Genomic DNA, 13,993 nt, shown 5'->3' with positions numbered 1-13,993 from the left:
TGGTAAGCATTGATTTGCTCCAAACATTGGTCTGTTGGCCATAAAGGATAATGCTTTGCCCATTGCGTACTTGTATTCTTACCTCTTTCTCCAGAATTGGTATAGAATTTAGTAGCTTTACTGCACCCATACAAGAACGTTAAGAGGTTAAAAAGTTCATTAAATACTGGAGTTTCCAAAAAAGGTTTTTCAGAGGAGCTTTCCAGCAACACCCCTACATTGGAGTCTGCAATCCACTTTAAGTAAAAGTTAACAGTCACTGGAAAAGAGCCAGCCAAGTGCCTCATCCAGAATTATCACTCTGGACTGAGTGGTGGTATTTATAAGTTTCAAGATGATTTAAGTAAGCCCCCCTGAATTTCTGATCCTGAGCTTTGTGTAGATGTGGGACTACTGATGTGCGAAATGTGTCAGATGTGGGGTACGGAGAAGTAGATGTTCCAGCGGGTGCGGCGAGATAAGGCACCAGGAGCTCCTAACAAAACGTGTAGATATTCTGCATCTGCTATGGTAATTTCTCTTGTAAACTTGTAAAGTTTTTCATTGCCGGCAAAGTGACAGAGTTATAGACTGAATAACTGGGATAGAGGTAAAGTCTTGAGTTTGGGATCACTGCACTGGCACTGAAGTCAGACCGGAAGAGCACATCCTGTGTAGACAAATAGAAAAACCAGTGCCAGACTTTCATACTCTAATGTTTTTATGTTCAACACATGAAACAGTCATACCAGACAAAGTCATGAACCTGTAAATTCCTCTGCAAGAAGCCCATCTTCCTATCATATGTTTCCACAGAAGGTATGTGAACACTTTTTGCAAGACTAAAATACTGTCAGCTAAACCATTGGGCAGGTTGTCCAAATGAATTGCCACAACACTCCAGAATTTCGGGAGTTTATCAGGACAGCTCTGCCTGAATCCACATTCAGATTTCTCTTTCATGATTGTTTGGTCTTATTGAGTCTCTACTTTTAAAACATTCTCATGTTCTAAGTACATGTCTTGGGCATGCCTGCTGTTATTTGCAACTGCCCTTAAGCTACAGTAACTAAATCACTGACCATTGCACTTTTAAGGGAAACACTGCACCCCATCAGGCCTTATAAATGAGGGATGACTTATTGTTAGCTTTAGGGATCTTCCTTGTTTAGATAAGTTACATCTTCAGTTGTTATATGCAACATCTGGGACTTCTCTGGAGTATCATTAGAATAGAGGCTTACAACCATGACAGCAGTCTACGGGTCTAAGCATGGCACGGACAAAGCAGCATGCTGTCCACAGTTGCCAAACAAAACAACACACCTTTTCTTTAATACCTCTGAGAAATGTCCGACAATTACAAAAAGAATCATACTAATTGTTTATAGATGGATGAAGGCTTGTACACAGGGGCATTGATCTTGAAGTACAGAATTTCACTGGACCAAGGAATCCTGGTGGGATAGAATTTAAACTTTTGATATCTGATCAGATGGCACAAAGAGCTTCCCCACTTGCAGACATGTTAAAACAACTTAATATAGAAATGCACAACATTGTACTTCATTGAACTTACCTTTCCCTCTTTAATTTTGGTTCCAATAATTTGCCTTCTTTGCTGGATGATTTCAATTAGTTGGTCACTCTCCTCTATTAATTTTGTCTCTTGCCGTGATGCATTTACCTACAAACAAAAGTTACAATCACTTTAATGGAAATTATTTAGTGCGCAGGTAAAAAACAACCTTTTAGTTGTAGATGATTTAATGCTTATAGGAAGACGTGAAACACTACCATTTCCATTGGATGTTGAATGGAAAAGGCTGAGGACTTTGAATTTCCTCAATGTATAAGCATTTGGCATGAGGGATGATGCGCTTATCCATGAAATAATACTTAGACAGTTGCCTTGTAAAACTCAAAATGTATAACCATTCAATGTTTGATATCCTCACATGACACCATTCTTCTTAGTGCCTCTTCCTGCTTTTAAACTAATATGAACAGCATTTCTGATCAACTATCACAAACATAAATACAAATACATACAGACGGGAAAAGGAACTCTGGTGTGTTCCAACGCTGAGCAAAAAGGAATCACCTCTACTACATCTCTTAAAAGTAAGAGGATCAGTTTAAGTCTTGCTGTCTGTCTTTGTGAACGACAATCCCTTTCTGCTTAGTACCTTCCACCATGCTTACACTCCAGGGATGCTTCTCTGCAGTCGCGTCAGAGAACATTTTAATGCATCGTTGGTTAGACGGAGTCATTATTAGAAGATGTGTTTAGTGGCTATCAACGCATGTGATTCCTCCTGTTCAGAAAGGCAGATACTCCTACATCTAGCACTTCTAGCCCTCAATCTGCATCCTCTTTTTGTGGATCATTTGAATCTACCAAATGTGATCCATTCTTGGTTCAGAGATCTACAGAAACAATGCAAATGCGGATTTCCTTTTGAACAGCATGCGCTGCCTGCAAACATCAGATGTCGTGGTCTGTGAAGAGGCAGACAAGCTGATCATGATGCCATTGGAAGGCAACACGTCCCCTCAGATCTTAAAAATGCATTAGGGGCTCGAAATGTTGAAAAATGTGCTGTGGTTGAAAGATCCATAGGCATTGCAAATGATTTATAACAGGTGTTTATCCAATACTACTCTGAAATGTCATGAACCAGAAATCCTGAAGGAGTGGCAAAGGCAGTCATAGTAACATTTTACGAGATAGGGCAGATTTTTGGAAGTTATGGTTTCAATCAATGACTCTGTACTTTGATTAAAGTGACTGACACGAGCACTGGGAAGACCTTCAAATTGAGGTTGTGTACACATCTACGTCGTTATTTAAAGTCATCTATTGCATGTCTCATAGATCCCTTAGGAGAATGCCTTCAGTTAGATTTCAGATGGAACTTTTGACAGTCAGTGGGTAAGTCAGTAGGGACTGGGACGTTTTATATTAGAGTCATGTTTAATGTAGAAATATCCCAAGTAAAGCAGGGAGACTCATTATTAACTATATGTTTGAGAAATTCAATATTGAATGCCTTTACTGTCTACTTTTTTTACCAGACTGTTCAAGACGAGAAGAAATGGAAAGAGATGGATGGGTGGGAAGGGAGAGAGATGGGTGGGAAGGGAGAGAGATGAATGGGGAGGGAGAAAGATGATTGGGGAGGGAGAGAGATGAAGAGAGCAGGTGGTGAGAGGAGAGTGAGCGAAGAAAGAAGAAACCTACAGGCTGAGAGAAAGAGAACTATAGAAGTACATGAGAATGTCCTCAACCACAAGCAATAGTTTATTAAATTGGTAAAATTGCTTTATAAACACAATGGGTAAAGCGGAGTCCATGCTGACTTTGCGGTATGCTCTGGCATTCTCTTTCAACACACCCCAATGGGTGCACAAAGGTGGATTCATATTCAGTGCCCTCAGGAAGTCAATAAGGGAGAGGTAACATATTTGCAAGACAAGTGTGGCTAGTCTTCTAATAATTTTAAAATACCCATCCACCACCTTCTTATCAGGCCTCTTGATAAATAATGCGTTCAAGTGTCCTTACAGAGTAACAAGTCAGAACAATTACCTGCTGCCAATTCTATTTCTTTAATAAAGCACATGCTTCGAAGTAATTAAAAGAATCATGCATGGTAGGTTTCATTAGGAATGTGAGGTTTGCATTTCCTATGAGCAGGAACTCTGCTTCGAACTCCCTAGCATCATTTTCATATGATGGAAGAAAACAAAACGGTTCCATAGATCCGACTTGTAGACGTTCAACCTTGCATCTTTGCTCCACGCTCCCATGGTCTTCTACATTTGGCCCAATATCACTCTTTATATGCTTAACTAGTTTTTTCCCCTCCCACCACAATGTCACTTTCGTGTTTAGCATGGCAGACACACACCGCTAGTACTGTGCTCGCTTTGCAGGTCCTGCTCCTATCTGCAGTGGCAAGGAAGTCACACTATTTCATTCATCCTCTGCAGCTAGCCCAATGTGCAGTTGGGAAAATCAAATTCATACTACTGGATCCCTGAGGAGGACACAGAGATGTTTTTACATTTAAAAGATGACCTGATGTAAGTCCATTTTTCTTGAAGTGTAACAATTTTGCCGCAGGTTGTACATCACAAATTTAAATGATCTACCTCGTCCCTAAATCTGGTTGTTGATCAGAAATAGTTTGGGAATTTGTTTAAAAATATACCAAAGATAACGAGAGGGTGTGTACTTAAAGCCTTTGTGATGTCATCAGGCTGAGTTCAAGAATGCTGGTATTTTGACACAATCTTTAGATAATTTTGGGGGGCGTGGCCAGCAGCATGCAGGACTAGACGTGTCTCCCGGGAGCTCCCGGCCGACGTCTAAATATCCGACATAATTTCATATCACCACTAGCCAATAATCACCCACGGACTGTCGGGGGACGCCTGGAGAGGGACGAGCGAGCCAAAGTGCGGAAATGGAGCCTCCGGAGAGAGTTCAGCCGAACTTTACACGGCGCTCGTGGTGGAGGAGAAAATGCCGGGCAAGATGGCGGCTCGGTGAAAGGTCCGGGACCAGGCGACACATCACACTGGGCGCAAGAGACTGCATGTGAAGAGAGGGGCGCGAACGGGCACTGACACCAGACAAGCCCGGAGTGCCTCACACGCCCTTGTGCCTACCGGAACGCCCGCCGGGCGAGGATTCGAAGTAGGGCGGAGGTGCTCGGGTGAAGCGACGGCTACCTGGGAGCGGAGTGCAGAGGGGCCGGAGTCGGAGGTGCCCTGTTGGACATCATCTCAACCTGGGCTTGAGAGGGGCGCCGGGCCACAAGCTGAGTGGACAGGGAGCGGCGGGTGGCACCGGGACTCGGGACGCCCTTACACAACATGGCGGCCGCTACACCCAACTGACGACCGGAGGAGAGCCCAGAGGTGCCAACGGCGAGAGAGGGATTCCTTGCCCACACCGACTACAGCAAAGGCCCAGACGAGGTACACAGGGTGCGGCCAGAGCGGGGGAGTCACGGACGCCGAGAGCCCGGAGGCAGCCAACCTTTACCAACATGGCGGCCGCGACCTCAGCCGACCGCGGTGAGTGAGCTGTGCGAGACCCGGACAGACCTACACGGCCGAGTGCGCGGGAGCCGGCAGTGGGGTGAGATAGCCTTTCAACGAGGGGAGATTGTGGCAGATACTCCCCCCCAACCCCACTCCCCACGCTCTCACCGCCATCTCGCAGGAGTGAGCTCACAAACAACGCTGGCTACCGCCACACATTGGGTGACACGCAAAACCGAGGGAGGCGCCCTCTGACCACACCGGGGCCACACTATTGAGGCGGACCGCTGGCACTGAGAAGGGAAGCCCTGTGAAGACGCAGGAGTTGCACAGCGCAAGGTGGGAGCGCTGGGGAGGCGCTACCGAGACCGCAGCAACGGCAAAGGGCCTGGTGGTGGACTGAGACTGCAACCAGCGGCAGGGCAGCCGGGGGCACCCATAGGAATCTCGCTAGACGTACCACTACATAGAGTGGGACCGCCACGGGTACATTTGAGTGGAGAGGCCGCAAACCGCACTGAGCAGTTACAAGGAGTGGTGGGGCAGGCAGCGCAGACGATCAGTAGGAGGCGCACAGCCGGAATATCCACTACCAGATAGACGGGGAAGAAATGGAGCGCCAGGCCAGTACATCATTCTGGACGGTCATATAGAGATACTAAAGGTGGGGCTAATCCGTAACGGAGTTGGTACAGGAGATCTGACTTAAGGCAGGCAGTGCCCGGCTCCACTAGATCCCTGTTGGGCATACTACGAGGAGGCAGCCAAGACAAATCTACCTACACCCTTCGTCGCTGGGCACACCACTGAATCAGTGAAGTTGGGCAAGAGGGACCCCCCACCCAAGCATCCCAAACAAGGCACTCTGGAAATCTTCATGGCGCCAAGACCGTCCAAAGACAGCACAGGCCCGGCAGCGGAGGGGGCCACTGACACGGACAGGCTACTTGCAGCAATCCAGGCGTCTAGATCAGACATACAGGAATCCCGATCAGCATTGGAGGTCAAAATTGGGGAAGTGGGCGCGGAGGTCACGCTCCTGCGCCAAGATTTCAAGAACCTCTCCGCCAGAGTGACTGAGACTGAAACACGCATTGGAGAGGCCGAAGACTCGATAACGACAATTCGAAGAGACATGGGTGGAGCTTAAGGCGTCACACAGACAGCTACTCTGGAAGGTGGATGACGCCGAAAACAGGGCGAGACACAACAACCTCCGATTCGTAGGCTTTAGAGAGGGAATCGAGGGGAACAATATGGCGTAATTCCTGCACAAATGGCTCACGGACACCTTCCCAGGAGCCCGTTTCTCCCCATGCTTTGTGATCGAAAGAGCACACAGGGCGCTCCTTGCGAAACCTCCGGAGGGCGCAAGACCCAGACCAGTAATCGCGCGCTTCCTAAATTTCGCTGACAGAGACTTAATATTACGGGAAGCGAGGAAGATGGGCGAAATCCGAGTGGAGAACACCAACATAAGGATTTTTCCAGACTATAGTCAAGAGGTCCAGAAGCAGCGGCGCTCCTTCGACTCGGTGAAAGTCAAATTGAGATCATTGAACATTACGTATATGTTGCTCTTCCCGGCAAAACTCAAAGTCATCTACAAGGATAAGGCGCACTTCTTCAACCACCCGGAGGATGCATGGCAATGGCTGGAGGAGAGACCGATCCTCAATGGTCGGGAAACGGCTGGGAGAGAGGAGCTGGTAAGGGCAGCACAAGAAAAGGCGCGGTGGGGATCTCCAAAACAGCAGAGGAGGAGATCCAGGAGACTATACTCGAGATACACAGGAACCCCATACCGTTCACGCACATCGGCAGGGTCCAGGAGGGGAAGATCTGAATCACTGGGGACGTCGAGAACGGCACACATGCCACAGAAGGGATCCCGAGACCAGGCCTGTTCGGAGGGAGAAGGGGAACACCTCAGGGACTCGGATGTGGATGACGAGGTGTCAGACAGTGACCAACGCTCCTTACACCCACTGGAAACAGAGATCCCGCAGTTGGAAAAGGACTTATCCGACAAGAACTGCAGCACAGTACCGACCACACAAGACTCACACTCGTGAACCTGGAAGAAGTGGACGATTGGATTGTCGGCCGGGACACGGATATGACACGCAAGTGGCCGTCACCCTTTTAGTTGTTGTTTCTTTTTCTTTCGTTAAACCTTTTCTGTTTTCAGGTGCAGTTTACTTGTTAGTTTAACAGTTCTTTCACCGTTTTGACACACTCTCAGGGAGTGGTGCATACCTTTGGCGGGGGTACAAACCCGGCCGGGGGGATACACCACAAGCTAATGTAGGCGGCTCTTGCGGGACGTAGTTCAATAGAGGGGGGGAGTGGGGGGGTGACAGACCGACTTCTACTGACGGCTTGAACCTTGATGGGGACGCATCTGGAAGGGGAGAGAGGTGGGGCGGGGGGCAGGAGAGGGTACAGGGGAGTTTCAACAAGTTGGGGGAGTTGGGGGGGGGAGTTGGACATGGGAACGCACAATGGGACACAGTCAGATGCATGAGAGTCAACGTTGTCACACACAGCTGCTATGGTCTCCTACGGATCTCCAGAAGAGCTACACAGTATGGCAGGTACACTAACAACCACAGAAAGAATACACAGGGGGATCTCCATTTTGACTTGGAATGTTAATGGATTGGGGTCCAAAATAAAGAGAGGATTGGTAAATTCATACATCAAGAGGGCCGCCCCGGGGCGTGGCTTGGACGCCGATGGCGATGGTCGCCTGAGAGCTCGGCTCCGGGACTGAGCCCGTGATTATCCTGTAGATCGGAGGCCGTGGGGCACCCTAGTCCCCGCAAACCGTTGATCGAACCGATTGGGACCTGCCGAGGCACCTGGTGCAACTCGAACATGAGTTGATCCGACGGAAAATCGAAGTTTGTGGACCTGCGGAGTGCGACCCAACATGGCGCCCGGACCTCTTTGTCCCCTTGGTCGGTACCTTTAGACTGGAGGAGCGTCGTTAGCTACAGCGCACCCTCCACCTTTTCATCTCCCTGTGATGTGATGGTCTGGGTGTCGGTCTGATCGGACTTTGACCACGGTGATCGCTCCTGGATGATCGGATGCCCACACTATAGTGGACCTCGACTCACGGACGCCTGGCGGCCCTGGCTGCGGTGCCGACCCCCTGAGCCGCACCTGGCTGCATCTCCCCGAGCGACTGACTTCCATGGGCAGCACGGCCCCTTGGCGCCACAAAGTCTCCGGTGGTGTTGGTGACCCTCGTTCCAGGTCCTCATCGGCCAAACGGGCCTGCCCGACCTGGCGCCGATTGTCCCCGCCTCCTCCTCAGTGCCCTCCGACGACGTGGTGGTGGCGCGGCCCGAGGTTGTGGAAGTCCAACAGGCCCTGGAGACGGAGATCGCCGGCCCTCGGCCCGAAGGCCACTAGCCGAGAGAGACATAGCCGACGCCCGCACTCGGTGGCGCCTCTGACTGGCTCCCCACCGTGTGATTCCTGCGCCATGGGGAAACCGAGGGGAGCCAAGGGGACCACCCCAGCCGCCTCAGACTCGGAGGCCCCGGACAAAGAGGAACGTGGGGACCCGGAGAGTTCTGGTGGCGCACCATTGCAGCAACAATTTGACCGGGTCCTGGAGGCGATCGCGACCACACGCTCGGCCCTCCAGCAGGACATTGCCCAGGTGGCGACAAGTTTGGGCCTCCTTAAAGCGGACCACGGCAAGCTTTCGGATAGGGTCAAGGAAGTGGAGGGCTCGATAAAAACCTTGGAGCCAGCACAGAGAACCCTGGCCGCGACGATGAAGGATGCCCTATCCCGGATTGATGCCCTGGAGCGGCGAGCGGAAGACGCGGAAGGCCGTAACAGGCGAAATAACATTCGAGTGGTGGGCCTGCCGGAGAAGATTGAAGATGGCGACATGGTGGCCTACTTGGAAGCCTGGCTACGGGACACGGTGGCCCCGGAGGGTCTATCCTCCTTCTACACCCTGGAGCGAGCACATAGAGTCCCAGCGAGGCCACCGCAACAGGGCCGTGCCCCGCGACCGGTGGTGGCACGGTTATTGCACTTTCGGGACAGAGACCTCATCCTTAATGCCGCCAGACATAATGGCCCCTTCAAGGTGGCGAATAGCCAGGTGAATATCTTCCCGGACTACACCTATGAGACCCAGCGCAGGCGGTTCTCATTCCTGGCGGTCAAGCGCGAGCTCCGGAGCGAGGGCATCCAATACTCGCTCCTGTTTCCTGCAAGGCTCCGCATAATTGTCGATGACAAGACTCAATTCTTTGATTCCCTGGAGGATGTCTGTAACTGGCTCGAACTCTATAGAGCCGGAAAGGATGGCTTTGGCTCCTCATCTCAACTAGCAGTGGAGCCTGGACAGCGGCGGCGGTCCAAAAGAATTCGGAGTCGCCGTGGCCGGTCAGGCGGACCCTCGACTGCGGAGACGTCGACGGAGCGGAAGGGAGTGTTGGAGGTGTTGTCTGCGCTGTCTGGCTCACGGGACGGTACCATTGAAGAGGCAGCGGACCTTGGTGACGAGGGGGTGCCAACGGACTCGGAGGAATCGGTGACCGATAGTGTCCACACGCCGGTGATCACTCCGAATTCGGTTGAGGACCTTCTGGATGGACAGGGTTGACGGGGTGAGCTGCGTCCATTTGGGTGGGGGCCCGCAGCGGGGGTGGCGGGGGTAGGCGATTGCTCATGAATCCCGGGGAAGTGGAGGTGGGGTGCCCTGCTCGTGCCATGAGGGTTTTCTTTTATTGTTTTGGGCTCACTTTAGTCTCGGTAGCCCGAGCATCGAGGGCCCACTGCCAACGCCCAGCCCGCACCTGGCCCTTAAGGCCTTCCTACGGTGGCGACCGCAGGATTAGTCGGGGACAGAGTGTTTGCTGGGGGTATGGTTTGGATGGGAACTAAATGGTACTATTTGGGTCCTGTTCTGGGGAGGGTGGGCAGGGGTTTGGGTCGAATCGGGGTTGTTGTGTTTTGGTTGGGGAAAATGGCCGCCATCAGTGCTGGGTTGATTGTTGCTCTTTCTTTGTTGGGACCCAGATGGGGAGACTTTGCACGAACAATGTGGGACAATGGCTGATGTTGCTAATGTGAAATGCATTACTTGGAATGTACAGGGGCTTCACACTATGTCTAGACGTCACAAAGTCCACGCTTATTTAGTGCGTAGAGGGGTACAAATGGCGCTGCTGCAGGAGACCCATCTTAACAAGGCGGAAGGGGCGGCGCTACAGCGTAGGTGGAGAGGGCAGGTCTTTTGCACTTCATACTCCGCGTATGCCAGGGGGGCGCTAATTTGGATCAGAGCTGGAGTTCCTTTCCAGGTTACGAAATCAGTGGTGGATCCGGAGGGGCGCTATGTGGCCATTTCGGGCACTCTGGGGGGGAGGGACCTAAACGTTTGCTGTGTTTACGCGCCCAATGTGGACCAGCTTGCCTTCCTTTCCAGGTTATCGGGCTCGTTGGCCCACTTCTTTTCCGGGCCCCTCCTGCTCGGCGGGGATTTCAATTCAGTAGTAGATGTGGAGAATGACCGCTCACATCCCCCCCTCCCTGACTCTCCGGTTCGCCGTGTGGCTAAAGGTCGGAGGAACTGGCAGACTCACTGGGGTCTGATGGATATCTGGAGGGCACAATACCCCGACACTAGGGACTATTCCTACTTCTCAGGCCTGCACGAGTTACACGTCCGACTGGACGGGTTTCTGGGCTCGACAGAATTGGTTTCAGCGGCGGTCCGGTCTGAATATTTGACCAGGACCATCTCAGATCATAACCCTCTCCTGCTGGACCTCCGCTGGTTTCCTGGGGTGCCTGCTGTGCCCACCTGGAAGTTGCGTCCCGAAATCTTAGAGGACAGTGTATTCAAAGCGGACCTAGGAGATAAGATCTCGGAATACTTTGCGTCCAACGGGGGCACTGCGAGTTCGAGGGCGCTGGAATGGGACGCTTTTAAGGTGGTGGTCAGGGGCTTCTGCATCTCCAAAAAGGTAGGCATGAGGCGAATCATCCTTGACGATTTAGATACGGCCGATCGGAAACTCCGTGAGTTGGAACTCCGCCGCCCCGGGCGCCCTGAACTCCAGGAACGCACGGCAGCGGCGAAGGAGGCGGTAGCGGCGGAGGTCGAACGGCTGCGCTGTTTCGACTATAAGGCCTATACTGTTAGGTCCCTCGCAGAGGGGGATAGATCGAGCGCATTGCTGGCATGGCTAGCTAATCCTACGCGCCAGACCTCTCTGACGACGTCCATGCGTACGGCGGATGGGACCGAAGTACACACTCAGCCTGAGATTTTGAGCTGTTACCTGCACTACTATGAACGTTTGTACCGCAGTCGTTCTGCCAGAGACCCCGACCTGCTCGATGATTACCTGCGACCCCTAGAGCTCCCAATAGTGGAGCCTGACGTAGCGAAAGCCCTGGGTTCCGACATTGAACTGGGGGAGATTCGCAGCGCCATTAAAAAGATGGCGAGGAATAAGACCCCGGGACTGGACGGCCTTCCGGTTGAATTTTATGCAGCTTATGCTGATCTCTTGGCACCGAGGTTGCTGATAGTTTACAGAGAGGCGAAGCGGCTTGGTCGGCTCCCCGGCTCGATGTGCGAGGCCTTAGTGGTTCCCCTCCTCAAACCGGGAAGGGACTCGTCCGATCCGGCGTCCTACCGTCCTTTATCAATGCTGACGGTCGATTATAAAATACTGAGCAGCATCTTGGCTTCGAGATTGCTAGGTCACATGAGCTCTCTGGTACATGAGGACCAGGCTGGATTCATCCCCAAGCGAAACACGACCATGAACATCCGTAGGTTGTTCCGCTTGCTGGGAGAACCGCTCGTGGACGCCCCATGCCCGGTAGTCCTCTCGGTAGATTTGGAGAAGGCTTTTGACAGCCTGGAATGGGACTACCTGCGCACTGTATTACTGCGATTCGGCCTTGGTGAGGGTTTCGTCAGATGGACCGCGGTCCTGTATGCCTCGGCGTCGGCCAGGGTACGGGCAGGCCCGCTGATCTCCTCACAATACCCGGTGGAGAGAGGCACGAGACAGGGTTGTTCATTATCCCCGCTTCTCTTCGCGTTAGCGGTGGAGCCACTGGCACTGCTACTCCGGTCGGGGGCCCACTATAATGGCTTATGGACACCTTCGGGCCCACATTATATCTCGCTGTACGCTGATGACCTGTTGCTCTTCCTTGAGGACCCGGTTGCTGCCCTGAATGGAGCTGCGACGGCGCTCACAGTGTTTGGGGAGGTCTCGGGCCTTCGGGTGAATTGGGCTAAGACCTGTCTTTTCCCGGTTCGCAGGGGTACACCTAGCCCTGATATCAGTAGAGAGATTAGGTGGGAACCTGACTGCTTTAAGTACCTGGGGGTGTACGTCTACCATGAACCGTCTGACCTCCTGGATGGGAACATAGCTCGCAGCACTCGCGCGCTGCGTGGTAGCATGGACTTCTGGGCTACTCTACCGCTCTCGGTAGCAGGACGGATCGCTTTGCTCAAAATGGTGGCGCTCCCCCGGTTGCTGTATTATTTCCGGGCGCTACCGATTTGGGTCCCGCCAGCCACATTTCGACTGTTACGGTCAATGGTGGTCGGATTCCTCTGGGGTTCGGGCCGCCGAAGAGTGGCCCTCAAGACCCTGATGAGGCCGAAAGCTGAGGGTGGGCTTGCGGTGCCGGACTTTGAAAAGTATTACTTGGCAGCGCAGCTGCAGACTCTCACCCAGGAGGTCGCCAGGGAATTCTGAGGCCCGGAGGACAGGAGGGGCACGGGGATGGCTAGGCATGTTCTCTCCTTCATAGCGCTGCGACAGCGTTTGGCCTTGCAGGACTTGACGCTTGAAGAGAAGACCATTCGCTTGTGTTGGAACCGAGTCCACGCCCGGGGCCAGTTGCGGACACCGTATGCACCCGAAATACCTCTGGGCATGCTGACGGCCCTGCCTCATGGCGGTGATTGGTCACGATTAGCGGACTGGGAGGACGCGGGCCTACAATTGGTGGGTGACCTTTACGAGGACGGGGCGCTTTTGCCCTTTCAGGAGCTCATTGATCGCTTCGAGGTTCCTCGCGGCGACTTTCTTTTGCACTCGGCCCTGGTCCGAGCGATCCAGGCGCACTGGAAGCACGGGCAGGAGGAACCTCCTACTTCTCCGGTGTGCCAATACGTCATGATGTCTGCGGGAACGGTGAAGGCGGTCACTTGCCTATACGGTAGACTGCTCAATGAGGGGTTGGCCCCCCTCACTACCTTAAGAACCCGTTGGGAGGAAGACATAGGTAAGGAGATCCCGGAGACGACCTGGTCCCAACTCATGAGGCGAGCCTGGAAGGGCACGCGCCACGCCCGCTTTCAATTGGTCCACTACTATGTACTCCATAGGGCATACTTGACCCCGGCGAAGATCCAACAGTATTTTGCCACGGACTCCGCGGACTGCCCCAGATGCCAGGCGCCTGATGCAGACCTCCTCCACATGTTGTGGTCCTGCCCGGGACTGTCCTCCTACTGGCTGGAAGTGGGGGAAACCCTGGAGGAGGTAACGGGGAGATCCTTATCGGTTGATGCGGCAGTGAGACTCCTACACTGGTTTCCACATACCCCCAAAAACAAAATCACTAGTAAATTCATTGATCTGGGGCTTCTCCTTGCTAAACGGGAGGTGACCAGGAACTGGAAGGCACGGGTTGGTCCGACGGGGGCCCGATGGCACAGCGAACTCTTGAAATGGGCGGCGGGGGAAAGCACGCTGAGGTACCAGTTAGCTAGGAGACAACACAACGAGAAGGCGCAGGAGGCAGCGCTAGAATGGGAGACATTAGTGCAGGCCCTCAGGGATTATTGCGCTCCCAGCGATTCCGAAAGTGAGGATGCAGCTCGCCCCGAGTCCCGATAGGCGATTGCACTTTACAGGTCTGTTGCTTTCCTCGTGGGTCC

At 52.6% G+C, this 13,993-nt stretch overlaps 1 protein-coding gene across 4 annotated transcripts in view; it reads right to left on the bottom strand.

The window, feature by feature from the left end:
* The window catches only part of MID1 (midline 1), a 511,850-nt gene that overhangs the window by 180,579 nt on the left and 317,278 nt on the right, over positions 1-13,993 (bottom strand). For all 4 annotated transcript variants that reach the window (XR_015299320.1, XR_015299321.1, XM_086934783.1 and 1 more), the window contains exon 4: positions 1,559-1,666. Coding sequence is in view for 2 of the 4 variants with exons in the window: in XM_086934783.1 (XP_086790909.1) it covers positions 1,559-1,666 (108 nt within the window). In the remaining 2 variants the exon portion in view is untranslated. The remainder of the gene's footprint in view (positions 1-1,558; positions 1,667-13,993) is intronic.

Source organism: Lissotriton vulgaris, chromosome 8 (genome assembly GCF_964263255.1).
Source record: "Lissotriton vulgaris chromosome 8, aLisVul1.2, whole genome shotgun sequence".
Taxonomy (NCBI): Eukaryota; Metazoa; Chordata; class Amphibia; order Caudata; family Salamandridae; genus Lissotriton; species Lissotriton vulgaris.
Note: the sequence above shows the minus strand (reverse complement) of the source record. Positions and strands in the feature narration are given on the sequence as shown.